The sequence below is a fragment of the Cheilinus undulatus genome, linkage group 9 (assembly GCF_018320785.1).
Source record: "Cheilinus undulatus linkage group 9, ASM1832078v1, whole genome shotgun sequence".
Classification (NCBI taxonomy): Eukaryota; Metazoa; Chordata; class Actinopteri; order Labriformes; family Labridae; genus Cheilinus; species Cheilinus undulatus.
Window position 1 is genome coordinate 38,459,316 of NC_054873.1, and position 27,678 is coordinate 38,486,993.

Below are 27,678 nucleotides of genomic sequence, written 5' to 3' on the forward strand. Positions count from 1 at the left end.
TTGTTAATCATTTATCAGATTGTATTCAAAAGGTTTTAGAGTAATTTATTGATCATGTTGATTAGATAGAGGTCTCAAAAAAGTGAGTATCAAATATGGTGCAATAAGCCTATTGTACCATATTTGATACTCACTTTTTTGAGACCTCTAAGGGGTCAAGGTCAGGGGACTTTAGCCAACCTAACTGGGCATGGCTGCAAGAGGAAAATTAATGGAAAATTGAAGAGTCTGATAGCCCAGAACAACTTCAAAGAGATTAGAGGTGAACTCCAAGGTCAAGGTACATCAGTGCCAGAACTCACCATCCATCACTGTTTGAGCCAAAGTGGACTTAATGGAAGGTCACTAGGATCTTCAACTCCACTGTTGAAGCAAATCATAAAACAGTGGGATGGGAATTTGCAAAAATGCATATTGACAAGCCATAAAACTTCTGGGAGAATGTATTTTTAACAGGTGAAAAAAAAACTGGAGCTTTTTGGCATGTCACATCAGCTCTGTGTTCACAGATGCAAAAATTAAGCACACAAAGAAAACTGTACCTACTGTGAAACATGGAGGAGGCTGGGCTGCTTTGCTGCATCTGGCACCAACTGTCTTGAATCTGTGTAGGGTAAAATGAAATCTCAAGACTAGCAAGGCATTTTGGTGTGAAATTTGCTGCCCAGTGTCAGAAAGCTTGTCTTAGTCGCAGGTCATGGGTCCTCCAACAGGATAATGACCCAAAATACACAGCTGAAAACACCCAAGAATGGACTATTCTGACATGGACTTCTATGGCTACGTTCACACTGCAGTCAAAAGTGACCGGAATCTGATCTTTTGCTCACATCTGACTCATATCCGATTTTTTCTGATAGTGTGAACCATGCAAGTCCCATTGAATCTGACCTTTCTGAATCAGATTCAGGCCACTTTTGTATATGGTTCTGAATCAGATACATATCTGATCTTTTGTAAGTTGACTGCAGTGTGAACAGGCAAACAAAAAAATCAGATCTGAGAAAAGATCAGAATTGAGCACTAAGGCCTGCAGTGTGAATGTAGCCTATTTGCCCTCATCTAAATCCTACTGAACATCTGTGGAAGGGGCTGTAACAGGCAGTCTGGAGTAGACATCCTTCAAATCCCGAGACAGCTGGGCCAGTTTGCTCAACAGGAGTGAACCAGAATACCTGTGGACAGGTGCAGAGGTCTCAGAGTTACAGAAATCGCTAGCAGTGATTGTCTCAAAAGGTTGTGCAGCAATATCAAGGGTACAAACATTTTTTGTACAGGCCAATTTTATTAATAAAAAAAAAAAAGATTCTGTCAAACCACAATTCAAAAGCAATGTCTGTTTTTCATTAGTTAATTTTCAGTAAAATTCCATGTATTACTGTTGTTACTTTGAAGTTATTTCAGTGACCATTGTGGGTTTTTCTTTCTTTAATGGAAGGGTACAAACAATTTTGTCCACATGTGTATGTGCAGTTCAAAATAGTTCATTGGAGTTTAAAATGTACCTTATATAGCCTGTAGTAAATCAGCAAACAGATTAACACACAATGAGTGGAGGATTGATATAAATATTACTTTATTCATGTGTCTTTTCCTCAACTTTAAATGTAACTACTTTACACATCATTCCTTATTTGTCAAAGATCTGTATGGAGTTTTTTTTTACATACAAAATAGATTACAAAATAACAAAATATATTTACACATATCCAAATATACATGCACTGAAGTGTTTCCTCCCTCCCATCCCCTCTGGCCTCCTAATGACTCAGTATTGTGCAGCTCAACAGGGCATTTTACAGAGTTAACATGCAGACTGAACCTCCATGCTAACTCCACCATGATTTTCTGCATGGCACAAGAGTTAAATTCCAGTTACATTCTTTTCACCGGTTCACTGCTAAGTGTTCACAAAATTACTTAGGAAATTTATAGGTGATAAACTAACATGCTGCTCACTGTCAGTTTAAGTTTTACTTCTAGAAAACATAAGTTTAATAAATATTTTCTGAATACAGGCAGGTGTGATGGGATTTTTTGCATGCTGAAAGTGAAACCTGCAGATGTACTGTCGCTTTACAAACAGCAAAATACCTGAGGAACTCAATAAAACCGTCTTAGTTTGGCAAGCTTTATCACCAGACTAAAACCAACCAACTCAATGAACTTAAACTTGAGCCTAGATACAGCAGTGACAGCAATTAGCTGGAGGCTTTGAGGGTTTCTATAGGAGTCATGTCCTGTTTCTTAGAGTCCCAGTACCCTTTAGTCACAATGAGCTCTGTAGGAAGGTAACAGTAGGAGCATAAAGTAATCTGTAGTCTCTCCAGTCAGCATGGATAAGTCTGGAAGGAGGAAACATCAGAATCTTCCAAGAATCTGCATAACAGCAATGGTGGTGCTCTGGCCGAAGATGAATGCTCCGCATATCAAGGTCACAACCCCCCAAAAAGTGAGGATGACTCTGGAGAGGAGGAAGTCAAAGGAAAAGAACATAGATGTTAATGAAGAACAAAAATGAAAAGACAGAAATGTGGGCTTCATTTACATTTGACAAGCGAAAAAATACAATGTCAGTTTCAGAAGTTTGTAATACCTGACATCTCCAAAATCCCTAGCCCTTACTCAAAGTATACATATAAGCGAATATGAAAGAAAGAGCTTAAAAGGGAAGTTTATCCTTAATTATTATCCCTTATAGAAGTGAAAAAAATATATAAGGCCATAAGGCTGAACTGTCATTACAATCCCATAGTACGGAGCGCTTTAAAGGAACTCTTTTTACAGCTGATGTCAGTGTTTATGGAGAAGAAACTAAAAAATGACGCAAAATAAGGCCTTGTCAACACAGAGATGAAAACGATATATTTCTGTTTCATTTTGAAAAACTTTTCTGTAAACACGAGATCGCTCAGGAAATGTCTACATAAGCACAGAACCACTGAAAATGACTTAAAACGCTGTAACGAAACTGTAGGTGGCGCTGTAACGTTGCCATGGAAATGCACCAAAGGAGAGAAGAAGATTATGGCAAACTGCCCAAAACTTTCTCCTGGTTGCCCTTCTGGTTGTTCTCCGCACTGGATCTAAGAACATCTGGTGTATGCTGTTCTCTATGACCATTTGTTGTTCGCGGAAGTGGTAAAGGAGCATCAGATTTTGCTGTAAAGTTCATAAGAGCTCAGTAGCTTCTGCAGCAGGAACACAAGCGCATGCGGCTTTAGCGGGCTATGCTATGTATGACGTAAAATGATTGTTAGGGCCTTCCAAAACACTGTTTCCGTGTGGATGAAACACAAATATGAGAATAAACGTTTGCATATACTTCTGAATTTGTGTCCGTGTGGACGGGGCCTAAAAAGCAACACAAAATAAATACCAGTATCTTCTGATATGATTTGATAAAATACATACAGTCTACAAAAGTCTAATTGAAATATGTGCATTTAAGAGCAATGTGTCATATTTATGGCCTATTGAGCTTGCTGACGTCACAGTTATTAATATATAGACAGAGCAGATTAATGCACATCAGTGAAAGATCCTGGAGTAGCTTATTGAACATAGGGTGGGAAGGTGCAATGGAGCCTGAACAGGGCACTTAAATACACACTTGTAACAGGTGTTTTTAACTTCTATTTTCAGCCCATAGCCTTTAAAGCTCAAGTATGTAACACAATGAGAACAGTGTAGAATTAACTCTACTCCCCCTCCCTTCCTGTTCTCCGTATTTGGGCTCCGTAGCTCCTCCCTGTTCTCACATACCTCCTCGCGGATGAGCATGTCCGCTGAATCGAATAATGACGGTGGCAAAGCTCTCGTGGAGTGATTTTGCTCTGCTTTTCCACTGAAATCAATGGCTGGATTACAGGCAAGAAAACACTTCATCTCACAATGAATAAATTCTACATAGGACCGAACATCGCTGGTAACTCCGCCATTATATCAACTTCTCACTGAGCTGAGAGGCGGAAGCGCACCTACCACAGCGGCCAGTAGGAGCGCTCCCTCTGACCTGAGCCATGATTGGCTGCGAGTGCAAGCCTCCTCATTGGCTGGAGCATTGTCCCTTGCTGGTTTTCCTCAAGTGAGAGTGCAGTGAGAAGAGGCGTTGCAGAAGTGTGTTATTTTGTTGGATGGCTTTAATAACAAGACCCTGGCAGGTTGTGTTGTTTTGTGGGCATACCACACTAAAAATAAATCGACTTACTGCAGCTTTAAAATGTAATTTTTTTTGTTTATTTCAGCCCTCTCTGCTTTTAAAACCAGTGCAGAAAAGTTGAGTAGAGAAAGAAGTCGGCCGGTCCAGTTGCTCTGCTGAGATGATAAGTATTTGCCATCAGCTATAGTGACGGGAATTTAGTGATCCGAAACATTTGACTCAGCTCAGCAGAATCAGTTCTTTCAGCTCTTCATCTGATAGGCTAGCATTTTAGCTTTTATTGAATCAGCCAAATTCAGCAATGCTTTGACCCATGTTTGATGTATGCACATTTATAGTCCTGAAATTATTCATTATAATAAAACCAAACCATAGACTTCAGCTCCCATGGTGACACAAAAGATCCAGCTCTTAAAACCTACTCATCCACAGACAGCACATCATTACTGCTGGCAGGATGGACAAAGATTTTTCCTGCTTGTTCTTAAAGATGGCACATCAGGGGGGCCTTCCTGCTGTGATCATGATGATTTCAGGCGCTGTGCAAAAGTTAACATGCATAAAATGCCCAGACTTTTGGGAATCTGTTTGTGGCTCTGCTCTCACTGTGTGATTCTGTGCTTTCATATGACTGAGGTATCAGCCACGTCAGAAATTCATCCATGCCAGGAGTAGCTAATTAAGCTGAGGTCGGTTGTTGTGTCCCCACAAACTTTGCAATGCAAACCAGTTGCACGTCTCAAAAATAAGGTCGAATTAGGCTTGAAAGGGCACAGTGTATGACCTGCTGTGGCTAAAAGACCAGTAGCAAGATGGTTAAACTGAACTTTTCCACAATACTGAACTGTGGCTTTTCATTAGCTGTAAGCCATAATCATCAAAATTAAATGAAATAAACACTTAAAATATATTGGCCTACGTGTAACAAATTTATTAAATATATATGTTGCACTTTTTTAATTGAAATACTGAAATGAATAAACTCTTTGATGATATTCTAATGTTTTGAGCTGTGCCTGTTGTGGAAATTAGAGGTACCAGATTTAGGACTCTGTGTCAGAAGATACTCATTTTTTTATGTGACTTCAATCGAGCTTTGGAGGTAAACATATAATCATCACATCAACACAGTGTAGCAAAAGAGGACTACAAAAAATGTGCTCTTTAAACTCATTTGCTATGTGGTTTGTTCAGACATCTTGTTTGAGATCTTGTTTAAGTGTCCAGTATAAAGTGGTTTGGAAGATTAACAGAGTAGAGGACCAAAGCTCTGATTTTAAATTCTCTTGCTGGACACTGGGATTAACAGTCACCTGGGCCTTTCAGTTCTTTGGCTCTTTTGTATGTCTTTGGATTATCATCTAGATGTAGATTTACTATACATTTACATATAAATTAAGTTTTTTTTCTCACCTGGTCTTCCAGGACACCGGCTCAGACTGCATGGCAAACATCAAGCAGAGTCCTGTTCCATCACAGTTAAGGGGTTTAAGAGTTGCAGAAATATTTTTTTAGAGAGTTTTAATATTTGACCAAAATGTTACCTGGAAAAATGAAGATGAAGAAAGCGCTGATCCCTCCAATGACACTGATGACCTTGCTGATGTCTGGTACACACGTGGCGATGAGCAGCGTCACAGCTATCCACAGGACAGAAAGCACATAACGACTGCGGCTTTCAAATTCCTCTGTCACCATGTTGTCACGCCGCCGCCGCCAGCTTAACAAGGGCTCCTGGATCACTGATCTGATGTGCAGGGATGGGAGTGTTTAAGACTTATCAGTGCAGATCAGAGCTACAGTCTTCAAGGAGCTAAAACACTGCCTTTTAAGACATTGCCATAAATAACACTCAGCATTTTGGAATACAATCTTTACATTCCTAATGAGTTTAGATAGTTCAATTTAACCTGCACTATCATTTTATAGCCTTTAATTTAAGTGCTCTTCTTTCACTAAGATCTGACCTGCCCAGCAGCAGGATAATGGGATAGATGGTGATGATAGAGACTCCAAACAGCAGCCTGGCAATGAGCATCAGAATGTCATCACCGGTGTACGACATCAAAATGTCAGCCTTCACATCTTTTCCAAATGTCAGATACCCATAAACGCCTGCAACAGAGAAAGAGGCATGGTGTTAACCCATCTATTAAAAACAAACATTACATAATAGTAAACCCAAGGGAAAAAAATTCCATTATAATGATCAGCATATAACAAGTGCCAGTGAGAAAACTATAGCATATGAAAGAGCAGGTATAGTGGCTGCAGAGTTATCCTCAGTATATCTGGTTAAAAATCTGTCTCATCACATCATATTAATAATGTAGAACATATTAATAAACATTCCTTTTAGACATGGCCATTTTTTTCCTAACTGTTGGGTGAATACTTCCATTAACTGCTACTTCATTAGTAAAAGTATTCATACTGACTGTTGTGACCCGTTTCACATGATTGTTTCACTTAGGAATAAACAGTAAAGATTTAAGACAGACCTTATAAGGCCATAGCCACCTTTGCTGCTCTGTGACGAAATATTTGTACCCAGCAGCACACTAAGCTGTGTTCTATAATAATCATGGCAAGACTATCATAATTATCATGGCATCTTTCTATTATTTTTTAGTAGTCATTTCAATACCGATATTAATGGAAATGTATTGGACACAACTTTGTAGATGCAATGGTTGCAGAACATAACCATGAAATTCTAGCACAAATCATAAAAGGATTTTTAAGATTTGTGGTTTACAAGGTTTTAACCTTAAATCAAGAAATAAAAACAAGTGCAGATATAGTATGTATTTGGACATGTATTTGTTCATTGTTCATAAAGGGTTTAGCTTAAGCCAGAGAAAGCAATCATATCACAGCCATACAAGTTAGCTCACAATTTGTCAATTGTTTTAACTTTCTTGGACTTCAGCCTTTGCTGATTGGTTTTGATTGGTGCAGGTTTGGTAAGACAAAGGAACTGGACTAACAGTCCAATCCTGTATTAGATTTTGATCTGATCCAGACTCAAATAGCTGTACTGGGTACAAGTGGAAATGGGCCAACATTCAATGTTGTGTTTTTACTTGTATCCGTCTTGCAAAACTACAATCTGAAATGTTTGATACCAGTCAAAGAGAGGATGGATCAAACTAGAGAACGAGGCAGTAGCTGCAGTTATCATTAATTGGTACTACAAGCCTGTAAACAATGACAACAGGTGTAGAGATCAGTGCGGATGCAGCTATAGCTGTAGTTTTATCAGAACTCAATAAAATGTATTGATTAAAAGAAGAGCAAAAAGCCACATGGAAAGTTTTTTTATTTTGTTTAGAAAATGTTTTTGCTTTTCTCTTCACCAGCTTCAACAAGAGTCTGATTTACCAACTGGCCTCACTGATAGTGAACAACGAGAATGGCTGTCTGTTGAGCTTGCATAATGTAGTCTACTCCCTGAAGTTACGCTTTTCTACAAGGTGATATGTTTTCTCAATTTGGTTGGCCCACAATGACTGTGACAGAGGAAATGTTTGTCCAGTTACTCTCAGAGAATTTTTACAAATGGTTCGCTATCCCCCAATACTGACCATGGGGTGCTGCCCAGATGGGGGTGAATTGTATCAAATGCAATGGATACAGATGTCAGTATAAATCAGGTTACTACTTTGAAGCTCGATTCACAAACTTCTACAGCTTAAGTTATAGGGGTGATGGTATTACAGAGTTTAAGTTAACACAAAGGCAGACAAAACAGAGCAGTTGAATTTGCTACACTGCAAAGATGTGAGCAACTCTTTAGTGAAGGTTTAAAAACAACAAAACACTTACAGTCACCAGCATATTAAATTTTAGTGAGAACAGTCTGCCTGACCTCTAAAGAACAAATTAGAGCAGAGGTTTCTAATTTTACCATGCCTAGGACCTCCGTTTAACATTAGCCTCTGGTAAGGAACCCTCAAGGAAAATGTCACAAATTCCTTTAACATTTTGAGAACAAATATAAAAATTAAACATGCAAAGTTCTAATACATTTCCTTATTTTATTAAGACTTTTAACTTGTTATAAATTGGCATTGTTTAATATCTTTTTAGTAAAAGAGTCATAACTTCTGTCCTTATATAATCAACTGCAATAGAAACAGTGGAGAATATTCTTTAAAAATTAGCGTTTACTGTTATTCATTAATTCAATTCAGTTTGCATTTTTTTCAGTAACACACTTTAGCGTTTCCATTATCTTATCAGTAATCAGATTCTGAGTGCCTTATGTGGCATGACTTATTTCTGAATTAGAAGACTGGGATAAAAATTACAAAAATGATTGTTCCATTTTTTCCCCCTTTCCTCCAAGTTTCTAGGATTTCTCCGTGCCGATTTTGTAAAACACTATTTAAGACTTATCAGTCGTGTTAATGAATGTACAAGATTTAAGCTTCACAGTAGCTACCTGGAGGTTGTCTGTGGATGTTTGCTAGTTGTCACGATTAACAGACTGGTTGTTCATGAGTGCCATGCTGCATAGTGCAGCACTTTGCTTGAACTTCCACAGATTATACACGAGAGACTCATATTACAACTGTCATCAAGGAAATGGTTTATGAGGGTTTTTTTTAGTGCATGGCATTTGAGAGACAATGCTGTAATCAAAAAAGTTATGGACAATAACTGAGTGCATAGCTTTGATTGTTTTGCACATAAAACACTGCTCATAGTCATAATGTGGAGTTATGGTCACAGCAGAGGACCGGGTTTGAGAACAGGACTTGAAAAGTTGGCGTGGTGCTCCCTAATAGTTCTTATTTCAGCATCAGTTAAACAATCTGAAACTGAAACCTCCAAAGTACGTTCCTCACTCAGCCTGATGTTGCTCACAGAGGTAAAAGAAAAATGGTCCAATCTGTCCTCTGTAGCAGGCTCTGCTGCATTAAAACCACCAATACACAATACTTTGTTCCCTTGTGTCCTCTGATGCACATAGTGTACCATAAATATATAAGAGATCAGATGTACAAGTACTTTTGAAAGTGGACAGATAAGAGAGGAAATAGAAGCTTTTCTAACCTGTGAGGGAGTAGATGACGAGACAGAAGATCATGGAGATCACAGAGATGAAGACCCAGTGAGAGAGCCGCTGATTCTCCATGCTGCTGTAGATGGCAATGGATGCCTCATGGCACTGGAAACGGAGAATAATGACTTTATATCCATCTAATCATCCCTGGTTCAAAAGTTGGAACCAAATGTTAGTCTCTGCCTCTGCCTGGGGATAAAATACAGATCCACCAACAGATAAACCTACATTATACTCACACAGTTTGCCTCTCATCTCTTGTCATCTATTCAGACCTCACAGTGTTTGGTAAGGATCCAAAAGTCTGATTAGCCCTGATCTTTCTACTGCTGTGATGAACTGAGATGAGATAGGGATTAAATGAAGGCTGTGTTTCTGAGCGGCACAATGGAGTTAAACCATCCTCCAGGTCAGAATACAGACGGTTGTCCCCACTTGATCCCAGCTGCCATCAGTTGCCAGTTTTAAATCTCACTTCCACCTTCCTGTCATTCCCTCCTCCCCTCCTCCCAGGATCTCATCAGCCCTCTTTTCAACCCATTGCAGTGTAATCACTCACCCTAAGGGAGCGTGTCTGTGTGTTTGTGAGAGGACATGCATCAGTCCTTTTGCACTGTCCCTTTTATTAGATCCTAACAGCATCCCTCTGGTGTTGCCTTGGCAACTTAAGAAGTCACAAATCCATGTCTTTCCTTAGACTGGCAGAATTGTCTTTTTCAACCATGATATTAAATATGAAAAGCTCTCACTCCAAAGCTTGAACAAAAGTGAATGCAAACTGCTGACCTTAAAAAAGACATAAACAGGCTCTACTGACCGTGTCTAGTCCTAAAGATAGCAGACAAAACCAGCTATGCATCTTTTAACTTTATATGACAATTTCCTTTACTTTGACTGACTCCCTCTTCCCATGGGCAGTGACTTACTGGGCTCTTGTCATCAAGATGAGGTTGCTAGGCAACCAGCACTGACTTCATGTTCATGTTTTACACTACCAAAATGGCAGGGATATAAACAGGATAGAACATGTCATCAGCCAGGGCTGAATCAGACTTTGCACTAAATGTCAAGAAGCTTGGCTGCTTTACCACATGTTGTTTCTGTAAGTTGTGCATCTTTTATCTTCAAATACCTCCATATTTTTTGATTCAACAAAAGAAGAACTGTACTCTTCATGCTTTTGAGGAAGACTATGCACCACTATATTCATTAGAAGCATTATCTTCTTTTGTTCCTCTGTGACAGCTGACATTTTGCTTCACCTTCCAGAGTTACACATATTCACATTTGACAAGCTAGATCCTTCCAGGAACACTAAAGCCTTAACAACAATATAATTTTTGCAAACAAACGACAAACAATATTCTTCTCAAAGATACTCTCAAAAGCCCCCAAAACCCTGCACAGTTATGAAGTAATATTTGCATGGGACTAAAATAACCTGTGTACCTCTGATAATTTGTGAATTACCCACTGATGTCAGTATTTGGTGTGATGTATTGGCATAGGATAAGCAAAGTCTGTGATTTTCTCAAATTGACAGACATTTCTGAAGGAACACATAAGGGTGTTACATGGCTGCAGCAATAAAAATGCACAGTGAATTCATGCAAAAAGGCAATGCTGTACACATCACATCATGCAGATGACGTTTCCTGCATGTGTCCTTTACATATTACGAACCCGAGTTTCCACTGGACAACATGCACCTAAGTGTTTTTCCCTCTGTCTATAGATATTTTTACATCTTTAGATCTTTAGCAAGCTGTCCATGACTGATAAACTAATGAAATATGTCCTCTAATTCTCCCATTACACATCACAGCTGCGCAACTCATCAGTGTGTATCAGCAGCCGATCGTCAGAGGAAGAAAGAGAAAGTCGAGCATTCCACCCATTAATGTATGAGAAAGGGAAACATACAATGTTAAATATGAACCTCTCCTGTTACTTTTAACAGTTTTTATGCAGCTGATGCTGTGGATAATATTCTGCACTCTATAAATTTGGGATTGTTCTTCCCCTAGGGAACAGCTGTTGCAGCCTAACCACTGCATTTAGAGTGACACATTTCAAATTGGAAATTGTGTCATGCATGAAATGTATGGCTAAATAATACTGATATAAGATCAGCCACTTGCAAAAAGAAAATGTTGGAAGCAGAGCAGAAACACTGCGAGTATGAAGAGAGCCACGTTGCATGCACTTTTGGACAAATCGGGTTTAAATAAACACGTAAAGTAAAGACATTTTTACACTTAAGCTGAAATTAAGTGAAAGAGAAGCACTGTTCTTAACCTCTATGTGTCAAACTTTGTTAACAATTTCATACCCAGCCTCTATTTTTTCAGTAAGAAAAAGGTGCATGGAAAGCAGCACAGACCATTAAAAAAAACACACTGCACAGTAGTAGTAATAGTAGTAGTAGTAACTATAGAGATGCCAGTTCACACAGGATTAGAGTTACCTCTGTGTGTGCTGAAATATGGTTGGTAATTTGCCCTAAAATTTTTACTCGGAAAATTACTGGCATGGTCCATTCACACAGGATTAAAAACACAGACATCCTGTGTGATTATTACAAATCCCCAACACGAATCCTGTGTGAATAGGGCATCAGTGGCATATGAAGCACAGACTTTTGTTGTAATAAGAATAAACCATAAGGAGTGACTTGTTTGTCACTTATTTGTGACAGTTGGATTTGTGTTTCATTGTTTTGATAACAAAATGAAACTCTGCTTATTTCTACCAGGTTTTGGGGATAAACTCATCAAAACCTGAGCCTTACAAAAGTATTCAGCCCCAACTGGACTTTTGCCCTGCAGCAACCTGTAAACCAGATATAATGAACTATTTAAAAAAACAATAACATTGTTAGAGACAATTTTGCTGTATTTATACTTTTGGGGTTATTTCTCTAGTAAAAGATATGACACTGATAGGCTTTCATTTGTATTGTACTCTTTCTAAATTATTGGATGTGACAATGCTCTAAAAAATATTCAGAGAGGTTTTTACAATAAAACCATCTTTTTTTGCTCAGCTTTATGCAATACTTTTTCAATGACTTACGTGGTCATTCTGATGCTGTTTTGTTAAAGAAACCCTGCATGATCAGACAAGTTCATCTTGTTGGATAGATATTTGTATCTCTCAGATGTATACTGAACAAAAAAAAGACACACTAGATGTCTGCATTTTGAGTAAATTTGAGCTTATAAACTCACCAGGAGGCTGCCATGTTTTGGTCTGCGCTGGAACTGTGATGTCACGTAGCCAAGAGCTCCTTGCCTACTACTGCTATGCAGTAACCGGTTTTTCAGAATGGCAGAATGTTTCGCTGCATGCAGCCATTGCTGCTATAACAGATTTCATACCAGGCACAAGTTTGCCACAGGTTGGCTTTGTCTCCTTGCTGTCAAAGCTCTGTCATTCCTCCTAAGTTTTACTTCAGTGAAACCTCCCTACAAGTGACTTGATTCAGTGTATAGTGGAAGCGTGCCGATAGCTTTTCAAAATAAAAGAATTATGTACAAATGAAGGGAGTTTCTTCAAAGAAATGCTAAAAGTTGGCTTTTATATTGAAAGGCACAAACCAGAAGTGTTTTCGTATTGTGTTTATCTTTACCTGCAACATTTTGAATCGTGTGGAAACAGAAAGCTTCATAAATAGTAGAAGTTTGGGGAACATTTTTATTAAACAGATGCATTTTAGCTCATGGCCTTCATTTGGTTCATCAAGAAACAGATTTCAAACACATTCTACTGATGTGGACGTACATATTTGCAACAACAAGGTAAATACGGCTCTGTATTTATCATTTTCCTGTCTAGTCTGACCGATAACCGCTTGTGGTGCAAGGAAAAATAGACAAGACCTCAAATCTCAAAATTCTCCATGCATGAGATGTGCAGGATCTCGACAGTGTTTGAGATGCAGCCCCAACACCTGCTGCCCGTCTGAAAAAATGGTTACTGCATAGGAATGGTGAGAAGTCAGTACCAGCATGGACAAAAACATGGCAGCCTCCTGGTGAGTTTATAAGCTCAAATTACTCAAAATGCAGATATTTAGTGAGTTTTTTTGTTCAATTATACATATGAGAGATACAAATACCTATCCAACAAGATGAACTTGTCTAAACATGCAGGGTTACTTTTAAGCACTGTCCTTTACATTATCTAGATTTTCCCAATGGTTCAATTTTACACAACTTCTGAAAATCATTATTTGAATGTGATCTTAGTAAGGGGTTTTTAATCAGAGTTTCTATTTGTAAATAATTCATATAAGTAAAGTATAAAACAAAATATCCCCCCCTTTTTTTTAGTTTATCTTTTATCTTAGTCAATTCTACAGACAATTTACGCAAGACACTGTTTCTGGGTAACACATTAGAACTGAAGACAGCATGTGTCCTGCCAACATGGTTAATGGCTTTAAAATGTAGTCACATTTATGAATTTTTATTTAGCAGCCATAACTGAGCAGTTTTTCCCTCCTTAGGCATGCATACATAAATAAATGTTGGTGGCCTCCGGCCTTTCCAAGGCATGATGTTCCAAACACGTTCAGCATCTTTTCAAGGGTCTTGCACAGATTACTTCAGATTGTTGCACTCACTTGGAAACCGAAGCAGATGGTCGGGATGACGCTGAACATAGAGGCCCAGGAGCTGATCCTGCACACAGAGGAGGAGAAATACAAGTCATTTACTGGATTTCACAAATGCCATGAGAAGAAGGGGAAACAAGCCATTATAAGAGCACCATTTATAATGCCATGGCATTTAGCGATGCTTCACTCTAGAGATCATCCGTCAGTCACAGTCCCTCAGCTGATAGGAGCACAAGAAGTAAGCCACTAAACTAGACAGAATGTCTCAACAAAGGCACAGGAGTTCAAGAACAGAGAAGAACAAGTGGTTTGATCTACTTTGTCTGCTCTGGTGTCCTGGATTCAAAGGAGATTTATGGATAAGACCCACGATAGTCATTTTTCTTGGAAGCAACCTCATGAGATGAACTTTCCCTGGATAGTAAGTAGGTGTATCAAATAATCAGATAGAAAGTGCTTTAAATAATTGCACAGAGCAGTTCTTAACTTAAACTTCTACCGATCGTACAACAGAGACTCATTTAATAACTCATCTAAATCTGACCTATGGTCTGGGATTTTGTTAGGATTATTAATTTACCTATTGGCACAGATTTTTACAGAGTTCCCACAGCTAAAACCCCTCTACAGACAAAACTAAAGATAATATTTTAATAGTTGGAGGAATACTGATGCTCTTGTTAAGAATTAAAGAAAGATCAATGATTATAGCATATTAGTTTGTGAAAAACGGAGCTGAGAGAGCAGTTGGTTAACTTAATTTTATATGCATAATGGCCAGTTTTGGCACTCATCGGCTATCGTCTGATTTTAACTGCAAACGATTTTATGGCTTCTGGTGTAGAGCAATTAGAGATAAAGGATTCACAGCCCAGACTTCATCTTCCTTGTACTGTCATTATTTACAGTCCAACTAGCAACTTAAGTGAGTGCGAAGGTGGTGTTGAGAGACAAGGTCTTCCAGTTGATTCTTAGTTGTACTTTCCTTCAGAGGTCCATTAAGAGACATTAAATAAAGCTAAAGCATCATTAGATAACTGCTGATGACAGCTGTGTTAATGTTTTCCCCCTCTAATGACAATAATATTCCAACAAGAATAGATGGAGGGAGCTCGTCTGCCTTTTTCCACAGGTAACTAAATCCTTACAGAACATCTAAAAACCATCAGGTTGAAAGTCAGATCTTAATTTTCCCTTTACAGTAAGAATGTGAGGGGAAAAAGATACATTAATTAAAATCCTTGCCTGATGTGGGTCTCATCTCTAACCATCCAATTGCTGTAGCAGCAATTTTAATGGACTTAGTATTAGTATAGATTTAGTATTTTCAGAGTTTATATTCCAGTCTCACAGTAGCTAAAAAGAAAGGACACACTATATGTGTAGTTGCAAAATAAACAGTGGAAGCAAATAATCCAGACATCACTCCTTAAAGTGTTTAAATTTGCGATTCATGACCAGTGAATTGAAAAAGACTGTTTGGAACCCTGCTTCTTATCATTTACACCAGCATACACACATGTACATACCCACTGGTATAAAGAGGGGTGACATGGACCAGAACAGAGGGCATGGTGTGGTATTTGACGATGATGGCAATGGTCAGGTAGGTTGCAGCCAGAGTGCCTAGACCACTGAGACAGGATGGAGACAAAATGCCCAGTTCAGACAAAAATCACAAAAAACTGAGAGATTTAAATGAAGCTTCAAAGTATGGTCTGTACGAATCACTGAAACACAGAGCCATTCATTCACAATGACATAACAATGTTTTTATCGTTTTACCCATATTCATGAAAGAGGTTGACCTGGGACTTGTGTAATATCTCTGAGTTTGAATGAGGATAAGAACAGTCTTGCAGTTAAACAAAGTTTATTATGACATCACGGTGCAAATCCATTTATATATTGATGGAATCTGGCACTTGGCTTTAAAGTTTTTTGTCATACATCCCCATTATGGCCCCATCATGTTTAGAGAGAGGCTTGACTTATTAAAAAAAAAAGGTAAGTCTGATTCAGCAATAAAAGCAGTGTGAATTTTGTTTATAAAACTAATGATGAAAAATGTCAGCCTGTTAACTCTGCAATGTTCAAATACTTTTTCAATAAGGAAGAAGAGACATGAACAAGCTAAGAATAGATCTTTGAAAATGAGAATTCTGATGAAACTTCAGTTTCCATTTATGAGACAGGACTAAAATATTAATCACAGACTGTCTAACATTTAAAAATTCTAGCTATTTTCCCCAACACATGGTGCTTATGATCTATTGAAACACAAGCAGGAAGAGCCGCATGTGTGTATTTACGTATGTGTGAATCCAAGTGCCAGAGCGTGCACAAGCTGACAAGAAAAACAAGCAAGCTAACAAAAGCCTTCCTAAGCAGTGAGTGGGTAAGGTCTCTATGGTATCAAATTAGTAGAAGTCTTTGAGGGATATTGTCACTAGTATGATGCAAGTAGTGCAGTGATACTGCAACAATATGTTCCCTTTGAGCTTCTTATGATTATATTTATTCCATAGTTTGGCTTATTAAAAAACACATATTGATTAAAAGTATTGACTCAGATGCAACGCATGTTGATAAAAAATACACTCAAATGTTTAAAGTTTATCGACTAGAACCTAAAGCTAAAATTAACTACAACTCAACCAAAACTTAAAAACATTTTGTTCAAAGATTTAAACTAAGGCTCAGTTCAATTTTTTACTTTTACCAATATTGTATGCCCCCTTGGCTCATAGAATCAGAGTTACGAGGAATAGTTGTGAAATCTTCCCTTTCAAAAAGGGATGACCCTTCAAGTGCCTGATAAATTATCAGTAGTTGTCAACAGCTATATGTGAACAGATGCAATGGACATACAGGACAAGCAATTTTTAAATGCTTACAGTGCATTCAGTAATTATTCAGACCACTTTACTTTGATTTTATGTAGCAGCCTGATGCTACAATTGTTTAAATTCTTTTTTTTTCTCATTAATCTACACTCTGTACTCCATAAAGACACTGTAAAAACAGAATTTTATAAATAACTGCAAATTAATAAAAATAGAAAGACAGAAGAGGAGAAGAGGAGAAGGCTACAAAAAACCAAGACCAAGAGCCACTCTTCCAAGCTTCAGAGCTTCTGTGTGTTTCCTGACTTTTTGGGGGAGTTTTTTGGAAACTCATGTGTTTTGTGCTGTGAGCCACTCCATCTAGCCACTCCACCATAAAGCCCAGATCAGTGGAGGGCTACTGCGATGGTTGTCCTTCTGGAGCTTTGTCCAATCTCCACACAGGATCTCTGCAGCTCAATCAGAGACCATCAGGTTCTTGGTCACCACTCTTACTGAGGTCCTTCGACCCCCACTGCCTAGTTTGGCCAGGTGACCAGCTCTTGGAAAAGTCCTAGTTGTACCAAACTTCTTCTCTTTGAGGACTATGGTGAAGACTGTGCTTCATTTAAAATGATGATGCGCTAAAGTGCGCCCAGATGAAAAGGAGGAAAAAACAAAAAAAGAGAGGCTTACATATGGCCAGTAGAACATTGTCTGACAATTATGAACTTTGCAGCATGTTTTGAGGTGATACTGGCTGTGTTGTTGATGGAAAACATGAATGGATATTATAGTTATGAATGGCAGTTTGTGACCCTCCACTGTTGCCTTAAGGCCCCCCGCTCTGTGAACAAATATCTCAGCAATGACAGAGAAATGGGAGGAGCCCAAGCTACATTTCTAAAATTCTGTTTTCACTTTCTTTCTATGAGGCACTGAGAGTAGATTAGTGAGAATAAAATGAATTTAAACCACTGTACACCAAAAAAAATTAAAAGGAGGTCTGAATACTTTCTGAATACACTAATTAAAAATAAAAAAGACCACAGTGCATTAAAACCACTGAGTTGTGATATTAGACTGCTTTTATAATTTTCAAATCTTGCAAATGATTTGAAGGCATTTTGCAAAAAAATTCCAGTAACACTCAGAGTGTAGCTCTTGAGTGGCTATGTAGCTCTAGCCCTTCACCCTGCCCTACTGTATAGAATTAAATAGGGACACCCTACCCCTAGATGGGAAAGTGTTAAACATATGGGTGGTGTGGAGCAAAGGTTTTGTTGAGATATAGCCCAAATCTAAAATAAATGCCAAAATTAACACTGGATAAAGATATCATTATTACAAAATAGAAGATGCTGTGTTTATTTTTTCCCACCAAACCCTTCTGTAAAATATTAATTACATTTCCATTGAACTTATTTTTGGCATTATAATGTTTGAAAATAATATAAAATCCAAAATTAAGACACTGAAGGAATGCCTGTCCTATATCAAGTGGTCTTATATCGACACAGAGTTTTTACAAACCAAAGGAAATAAAAAACTTGTCGAACCAAACACCAAACACACACCCACATGTGACATGTGACCACTAACCTGATGTATTTCTGAATGCTGATCTCTTTGGGGATGGACAGAGGCAGAATGAGGAAGACGCAAAGCAGTGTGAGGGCAAAACGCTGGTCTGTGTAGAAGTGATACTGCATCTCTGACTCTGGCAAACCAGTCACCAGCTCATACAGGGAACCGCACACTGACAAGTGAACACATAAAAAAAAAAAGAACACACACAAACACACTTTAAAGCAAATTGTGTTTGTTCCAAATAAACTCAATGCACCAGTTTAAGTTGAACCATTTCAGTGCTTTGTCCATTCAGGAAATGACAGACTTCCTTTCTGTATTAAAAAGGCTGCACAATTTAGCCGCAAAGGTTTTGAATTTAATTCTCTGATCATAAACGGCCGCCCTCTTTGGATTGTGAGGTTACTGATATTCATTGATATGGCACTAGTTAAATCTAATTGATATCCCTACTGTTTTGATAACAAGGCTTCAAAAATAGAAGACCGAGGCACTCAGTATTTCTTGCTGGGCATCATTTTGGTACCAAACTCAGATATGTATGTTTCTTAAGAAGATTTCCCTCTAAATAGCAGGAAAGTAATGGCACAGTTACTCTCTGCTGTCTAAAGAGACCCATGCATCATTAAGTGCCACTTATAAGTCTGACAGCAACCCACTATAACACAAACACAACCATGAGCACACCGATAGTGGTGAAAACATTTGCTTGTTTCCCAACATGACCACTGTGCAGGTAAATACAGTGAGCATTAACGGTTGATAAATACCATTTTATCAGGGCAAACATCAATACCTATTTTTAGTAGTGCATATGACTGATAACTAATATTTGGAATTAATATGCATCCGTTATGACAAACAAAATATATTTAATCTGACAAAATCAAAACTGCATGTAAAAATGGAGAAAAATAAAAACAATTTGCAGCACTAGCTTTGTCAACATGAAGCACAGCACAGTAGCAACAGGAAACAGGAAGTGTTGCCATATACAACCAAACTGTTTCTGAAAGCCAAGGCAGGATCCTGGAATGGTAGTTTTTGAAGAGTACTACATCATTGATCACTGTCAGAAGACTGTTCCAGGAGGACTCTTGCCTTGCCTCCATAGTACCCAGCTAGAGAGGATCCTCTCTACATAGGAAGGATCCTGCACTTTGAGAAACAGCTCCTGTGCCAGTGCCACCCAGGCCTCAGCGTTGGTTGGCTGGTAGTTGTGTGACATCAAGCCAGTCAGAAAATGTTGTGGGCAGAACATTAGGTGAGACTATAGAGACTGAAAACAAAATCAGAGGGGAAGATACACCTTGCAGTTGAGCCAAAGTAGCACATCTTTGAATTACCTGATTTTAGCCGATTATCAGAAGAATAAACTGTCAATATCAATAATTATCTAAATACCAAATATCTGCATCAATAATCAGCCAGGCTGATAATGGGTGTACTCTAGTAAGTGTTAGACAAAAACTACTAGTAGATTTCACCTGTGCCACACTGTATGGCTTTTTCTATCAGGTTTATGATAGGGCAGATATCACTACCCATGTTTAAATTAACATTTTAGCCAATTGCTGATACCGTTGTCAATGTTTTTATATCACTTCTTTGGGTATTGGACTACAGAAATACCAACATTTCTTTCCATGTCTGACCACAAAAAAAGATCAGTTTGTCCAACAGGTCACTTCCTCTGCCTGATTTAATAAATACATTATATAACAACCTCTTCTCTAAATCAGCACCTTGGTTTCCCAGATGCCAACATTACTTTGATTGGAAACAACAGATAAACACTGGCTTCTGATATCTATTCATGCCACAATATTTGGTGATGTGCCAGTGTCTGTCAACAGGGCTGATACTGGCCAATTAAGATATTAAACCAATGCATCAGTGCATTCCTTGATAGGGCCAAATACAATGGATATTAAGGATAAAACTGTGATGTGGACAGAGAACAAAACATCTTTTGATTCCAGTCATTAGTTTCTTTGTTGACAGCATACAATATAACAGCCATTTCACCAAGTTACAATGAAATAATCTTTAAAGCTAGAACCAAATCACTTAAACATGACTTTGGTGTCTGTGAGCCAGGCTGCTGCTAGCTCAAGCTTCCAACCCGTGCAATATTAATTCCTCCTTTCTGGCACATCTGTTTCAGTACTGAGCTGGCCTCTTCACTTAAATGACATACTTAAAATCTACAAAATAAGCGAGGAGGCAAAAGCAAAGCAACTTCAATGATTATTTAGAAAGACAAAACAAATGAGAGTATAAACAACAGGACTCAAACAGTATCTTATGCTATATCCTGCATATAGAATAGCCCCTTCAACTCACATTTCTCCAGCTGGTCATCCACTATAACCAGAAAGGCCACAGAGATCATGAAGAGGTTGAAGACAAAGCAGATCTCACACAGCTGACCGATGGCCGGCCCACAAACCTCCTTCACCACCGCTTGGTAAGTGCACTGGCCACTGATGGACGAGGAGTAGCCCAGGATGATTAGGCCACTGATCAGGAACACAAGAGAGACCTGAGAAGATGAAGGAAAGATAAATGAAGGACCTATGACATACAGATAACACACATTGAGACGGGATATTTCCTGTTTGTTCACCTTGATCTATAACCTCAACATTTCACCTGACCACCAACTTAAAACATCAGCAAACTATTATTTGAGAGCCACTTCATGTAGAAACTTCTATAAGGCTGCAAGAAAAATCGCCAATGACTGAGTTTTGATACAAAGGCATTTATTGTTGAATCAAATACGTCTTGAATACCAGACCGGAAAATGTTGCAAGGGACACTGGACTAAATCCAATCAGTTTCAAAGTTTCACATTTAAAAAGGAACAATAGTCAAATTGTTAATAAACACAGAGTCTTTTGATAAATAAGCTTTACTTATACAGAGACCTTTGGTTGGTTGTTTAATGGGGCTGATTGTGAAATGTTGTTTTTGTAGGGTTTTTTAAGTTGTGTTTTTGTCATCATGCAGTACAGCTTAAGATAACTCCATTATTTATCCAGTTAGTATAAATAGATTTTATTTTTGACTACATTCTGTATTATTTTATTTCTTCGTGTGATTGCTCTAAGCATTTTTAAGTAGGTAGCTTTTTGGATTAGTTGACATATTTTGAGAGTCTAACATCATCTGCTCTAAAAAGGTCCCAGCAGTAAATTCACCTTAAAGGTTTCTGTTTGTAGAAAAACAGAACATGCTTTGGAAAGTTGGAGCAGTCGATGTGCCAGTTGTACCATTTTTCTGAACACCACAAATCACAATTAAATATCAAAACTTGCCACTATTAGTTTCACAAACGTCTGATTCAATTCACATTGCATTTTGGTTGTAACTGATTAAATCCCTCTTAACTACAAAGGTAAGAGCTTTATTTCTTCCTGGGTTGATCACTGTAATTCCCTTTTTACCTGCTTAGGGAAATCCTCTCCCAGTCGTCTACAGTGGATTCAAAATGCTGCTGCAAGATTGCCAACTGCTGGCTCCCAATCAACTTCCAAATTCAGATCTTTCTTTTGTTTATAAAGCCCTGCATGGGCAGGCAGCTGAGTATATCTCTGATCTTCTCCATCCCCACATTCCCTGTTCTAACCACCATCTTACCACTGTCAAGGTTTTGTTTTCCCAAATCTTCCGGCCCTGGTCACTAGGATAAAGACTCATTGATCCATTGTGTTAAAACTCAGTAACCTTTTTTCTACCTTTGAGATCTCTGCAGAGCATGTTTTACTAACACAACTGTGTTACACTTTCACCAGTCTGTCATAACATAATTGCCTGCAGCTGCACTACTGCTACTTCTTCTTCTTTGCGCTTAATGGCAGATGGCTTACCATGATGCCACCTACTGTTTCAGAATGTGTGGTCTTGTGGGGAGATAAGCAAACAGTTTTATCATCAGTGAATTTCATAGATAAATTATGGTATTTTATTATCAGAATAATAAGATTATATAAAATATTTGCAATATTGTCTGATTTATTGGTACTGATACATATCATGCATCCCTGCTGCAAATAATTTTTGGACTTCAGAAAGCACAGAAAATGTGTTCAAATAATGCACCTTTTACATTAATAAGGCTCGTTTTAGCTGATCACAACAATGTAAACTCAAAACCTAAACAAAAGTAGCATTTCCCTTACAAAATATTTTGATACAAATCAAATTTGTGGGCTTAAGACAGCCTAAAAAAATACAAATATTGATTTGCCAATATATCGAGTTTTTTTAAAATATACTGACACATTTTCAAACATGATATAGTATAAAGATCTTAGATATTATACTGATATACTTAAAATAACACTAAACATTTCTTCTGTGCAGCCACCGGCTTGACTTCTTCTCTTGTCGCCCTGTCCCTCCTGTCTCCCTCTGAACAAAATCAAATCTTAAAATCACACCCCTCCCCCTGCTCAATTACAAAAACAATACCTGTATGCAGTGAGCAAGATAACATGGATGCAAAGAAAGACAGGAGAACACAGGAAAAATGGAGCTAGCTGGCAAAAAAACAAACCTTGGCTCAACTATTTGGAGATGGTTTAGTTAAGTTTAGAGGGGCAGAGAGCCCCGCAAACATGTTGCAACAAAAGATTTTAAGCATTACGAATCTCTTCCACTATTTACAACAGCAGCACCAAGCGCAGTACAAAGAGTGTAAAATTCTGGGGTGCAACTCTGCAGCCATCTACACCGTGACAATCATCGTTGCAAGCGTCATTAAGCAGTGCAGTGCCATATGACAAAAAATGTAAAAAGTGAGGTAACATTACCATTGCTTTGTCCTACCATATGTGACCAAAGCCAGATAAAGTTCCTGCAAGTCGGCATTCCGGTGGATGAGAAACATGGATACAAAGTCGTTTTCTTCAAAATGATCATTTTTTGTTTTTTCTCATTTTATGCAAGTCCAACATTTAATCTACTCATTCGATGAAAAAAGTAACACAAATGTGACATTCAAAAGCATTAATTTTGTGTTTTAAAATGCCCTGTTTTCAGAGTTGCTGCGGGGAGGTTGAGGGGAGGGGAAAGTAAAACTGCGGGGTGATAATTCCCCACTCAGCCTGAAATGGACAATAACAAACACCGCATGGCTGAAACACCACCCCTCCCCCGGTACGTATACAGCTGTTTCTAGTCATCACCTTTTATTAACAAGCCTCAAGATGCACCCTGCAGCGAAGAAAAGTAGAAGAGACAATGAAGAAGTGGCAAGAATTATCAACAGACTTGGGACAACTTCAGGATCACTCGACAGTGAAAGTTTGATGTAGGCGGATTTCCTATGGGAATATTTTGATGAGTGTCACCAGTCCTATTCAGAAGCCTGGTTTGGGTGGACTTTATGTAAATGTGGCCCTATTGTTCACGCCCATTACCTGGCTTGCCTGAAGGCAGGAAAAGTCATGAAACTTTGAGCCTGGTTTTCTCAGAACAAACAGGGACTAGAAGTTAACATTCAAATGAGCATATCTTTGTAAAATATGCTCAGATTAAGGTGTATGATACACCATTTGAAAGCTTGGAATCTACGCTTTCATAATGTGTAAAAAACTCAAAAATGATCTCGGACGACTTGCAGGAGTTTTTACCAGCTTTGATCACATATTGCTAAAGACATGGTCCCTGTTACTGTGGAGCCAGACGGTTTTATAAAGCTGCTTCAAACGACTGACCTGAGATACCAGTTGCCGAGTCGCAATTATTTTGCAAGAGAAGTGACTAACTTCGTACTGACCACCGACATGTGGTCCAGCAGGACCAGTAAGCCATATATGAGCGTGACAAGACATTTTGTGGAGGATTGGGAGTTGAAAAGTATTTGTCTCTGAACCAGCTATTTTCCCAAGGATCATGGGAGTAGAAATATGTCCACAGAGAAATATACATACATACACACCCATGTACACACATACTTAAGACACTGATATCTGCATAATCACACTGTCCATTGAGCTAACAAATACTGAGGTAGGATTTTTGATCTATCTAGCCCTACTTACCAGTGAACTGAAGACATAATTAAAAACCTAAAACCTTCATTGTTGATTATGCTTCAAGTGATGAATTCTCTAGTTTTGTCATTTCAGAACTGGCTAGCATATCGTCAGAATGATGCCATATGCATGCTGATGGCTCTTGTTTGATTATATCCAACATGGCCGCTAGTGGAAACTAACTCAAGATAAAAAAAACAGCATGTGTTAGAAAGTGATTTTTTGATGTTTTGAATCAATCAAAAAGCGTAGAGATGAATAATTGTGATTCTGATGTGAAATGCTTTTTTTTCACTTCCCTTTCAAATCTGACAAGTACGTTACTTGATATGTGCAAAACAACCAGACTGACAACAGTCCACAAAATGTGAATAAAATACAACAAGGTATGATAACACAAGCTTCTGATCTACACACCAGGATGCTTTTTAAAAGAATTCTAGACACTTTTGACAGTTTGCAAAAGAACAGCAGACAATGAATCAACTAAAAGTGTCTGACCTAGGTTTTAAAGAAGTTCATTTAAATATTTCTCTTTGTCTCTCTCCCAACTATAGTTAATTCCAACCTTTCAAATCCCAAAATGAGGAAGAAGTCTAAGCAAAAAAAGACCATTTAATATAATAGAAAAAACAGAAGGGTAACCTGTTTTACACATGAGAAAACAAATCTAGTAGAAGGGAGGAAAAGACCAAACACTAGTAATCTAAGGTCAAACTAGCCTCCACCGGCTAGTCACAGTGTCATCTGCTTTCGCTGCATGGCTTCAATATATGCTACCTTCGTTGACAGTTCATCTGGAGCCAGAGGTTGCTAGCCTTGTTTTGTATTTAGCTATCTAGGATTGCTTTTAAGGTCGGTAGCCTTTAATAACCAGAAACTTCAATAGTCCAAGAAGCCTAAGGATGACTTTCTCAGCCTAATTAATAGTATTAAGCAGAAAAATAAACAGTGCATAATCTCAAGTCCACTGCCCTCCTCCTGATCTGGAGATCAATCACAACTTGCCCTGAATAATTCAAAACTGGTTCTTAACCCTAACAAGACCAAACACATGCTTTTCTCTAGAACCAGACAATAGTTTACACCAAACCACTTTGACAGAACACAACAACTGACAGCATCTGAATACACATATCCTGGATCTGGTTGCATCAAAAGCTTACATTAAAAATTCCAAACTGTTACACTTAGCAGCAAACTATTCTAAAAACAAAGATTCTGACACAAACAAATCCAACTTAGAGGTCAGCAGAAAACTAACCATTGAGGCCATTTTAGACTATAGTGACTGTTCATGGAAAGCCTCTGCCTCCATGCTTTCTCCCCTAAATTCCATGCATCATTCAGCTCTTAGTTTATTTCAGGTGACAGTTACTCCACACATCATTGCAATTTATGTGAGAAGGTAGGCAGGGCACCTCATACTTTAAGATGTGACAGACACCTACAAAGCCTTAACTGGCAGGATGCCACTACGCATTACTTGTTTTAAATCAGCCTTATAATCACCGCTTGGCATGCTCTATTGATTGGCTGACGCTCAGACAGGCAAACACTTCAAAAATGTGCATCATTGGCATGACCACTTCACACCAAACATTGAAAAGGTTTTGTCTCACATCATTACAGTGATGTGTGTTCAAAAGGAGCGTAGCTCATTGTTGTAAACACCAAACATTCTTGTGCAACTAGCTTGATAATATTAGCCTAACACTTTGCCCATGCTAAATCAGTGCAAAGGGCTGAGTGAAGCCAGGAAAGAATGCAGACATTTCAACAGGCTGGTAAGCTATATGATCATAATACCTGGGCCAATTTTAATGTTTTGATGGACTTAGAAGGCTTGTTACAGCCAGATATTTTTCTCCCATTTTTTGTAAGAGAATTTGATGCATTCATTATTAGTAAGATGTAAAAGAAATGTAAACGTCGACTATATGTAACACAAAAAATGGTTTGACTGTGAATCCTGCAACCCAAAGCTAATCCCTCCATTAGAAGTATCCAGTAAAACATTTAAATAGTCACATAATCAACTTGATTTATGAACAAGGAAAGACGGCTTTAAAAAACATGCACTGATGCTGCGGTTGATGGTACAGATATGCAAAATAATAGTTTGCCTAATAACTGAAGATGAAATAATAATCGTCATTTTGTATCCAATACAAAAACTCCTTGATATCATTTGTCTGAACACCAGTTTGGATGCTGATTTATATGGGCTCAGGAAAAAAAAAAGCTTCTCCTTGTTGTGGCCTTGTCCCTTGACTAAAGTCTTCTTCCCAATCCCTGTCTGTGATGAGTCTACATGCTAATACAACAGAAATATAACTCCTGAGACACTATCTTTTTCAGTTAAAAAATAGGAACCTTGATATATATATAAAGATTGAGAATTAAGTCTCCACAAAAAACAGCTGATACATATTTTATGACTGCCAAAGATAAAGTCAGATGAAATAACATGTGCTGAGATTTTTGGTGGATCTGGGAGAGTGAACACAGAGTTTAATTCAAAGTGAATTACAGCTTTTGTAGAAGGTCATGCAGAAGACTTTTGCTTTCTTCTGATGGGGGAAAGAAAGTTTAAGTGCTAAATAAAGCCTGAAAAATATTTTCAGTAACTTTAGCATAAGTGAGAAAATGATGAAAGAAGTTGACAGAAAAAAGTCAAACCAAGATGCCTCTGCTGTCAGGTGAAACAGATCACAATCTACTTGATTGATCCTGGTGGGCCTCATCCTTCAGTCATGTCAGATAAGATGCATCTAAGTTCTTTTAAAAGTTAACCTACATCTGTTTAATAATCTTCAGAGCACTTGGCTGAATCAACCGATGAGATCTCTGCCAGAACTGGGAAGTGTAAAGCTCGATCTTGTCAGTGTAGAAATAGCTTTATTTATTTTAATATCTTTAAAAGTAAAGCTCACCAGTTCCACTGAGACTGCGCTGCGGACGCCTCCGGCTCTCTCGAAGGCCCAGGGGAAATTGAGAAGTCCGGCGCCCAGAGCAGATTTCAGCATGATGAAAATGGCTCCCATAGAACCGAGCCGAGGCCCGGCGGCAACATCCAGTGGGGGCTTGGATGAGGCTGAAGCCAGCAGGCTGATGCTCTCTCTGGCTAACTCCTCCATGGTTCAACCGGCGGGAAACTCGCGGTTTGACACAATGATGTACACGCGCGCTGACAGGCTGCATACATAAAACTGAGAGAGCCGTCGGTCAGCTCTCAACCACTCCCCGGCCACGGTGCTGAACTCTGGGGGCCGATCCGCCCACTCAGCAAGGTGAGCCTGATGGAGGGAGCTGGGAGGGGTGTGTAGAGGGCGGTTTACGCTGCCTTCAGGCCCTGCCAG

At 38.5% G+C, this 27,678-nt stretch overlaps 1 protein-coding gene across 1 annotated transcript; it reads right to left on the minus strand.

Annotated features, from left to right (window-relative positions):
• Positions 1–1,559: 1,559 nt before the first annotated feature.
• Positions 1,560–27,581, minus strand: slc38a8a (solute carrier family 38 member 8a). Its single transcript, XM_041794782.1, has 10 exons — positions 27,253–27,581; positions 20,616–20,814; positions 18,282–18,438; positions 15,384–15,488; positions 13,861–13,918; positions 9,224–9,338; positions 6,130–6,277; positions 5,707–5,909; positions 5,576–5,627; positions 1,560–2,464 (listed from the first exon to the last, which is right to left on the minus strand). Exons 1-10 carry the CDS (start codon positions 27,454–27,456, stop codon positions 2,362–2,364), a joined length of 1,344 nt encoding a protein of 447 aa, XP_041650716.1. The 5' UTR covers positions 27,457–27,581; the 3' UTR covers positions 1,560–2,361.
• Between the last annotated feature and the right edge of the window lie 97 nt (positions 27,582–27,678).

Excerpts from the sequence above, each read along its gene's own strand:
- slc38a8a (XM_041794782.1), bottom strand. The coding sequence starts at position 27,456 with ATGGAGGAGTTAGCCAGAGAGAGCATCAGCCTGCTGGCTTCAGCCTCA. Across the intron at positions 13,919-15,383 it reads ACCCCTCTTTATACCAGTGG|GATCAGCTCCTGGGCCTCTA; the intron begins GTATGTACATGT and ends CTCTGTGTGCAG. Across the intron at positions 9,339-13,860 it reads CCATCTGCTTCGGTTTCCAA|TGCCATGAGGCATCCATTGC; the intron begins GTGAGTGCAACA and ends CTCCGTTTCCAG.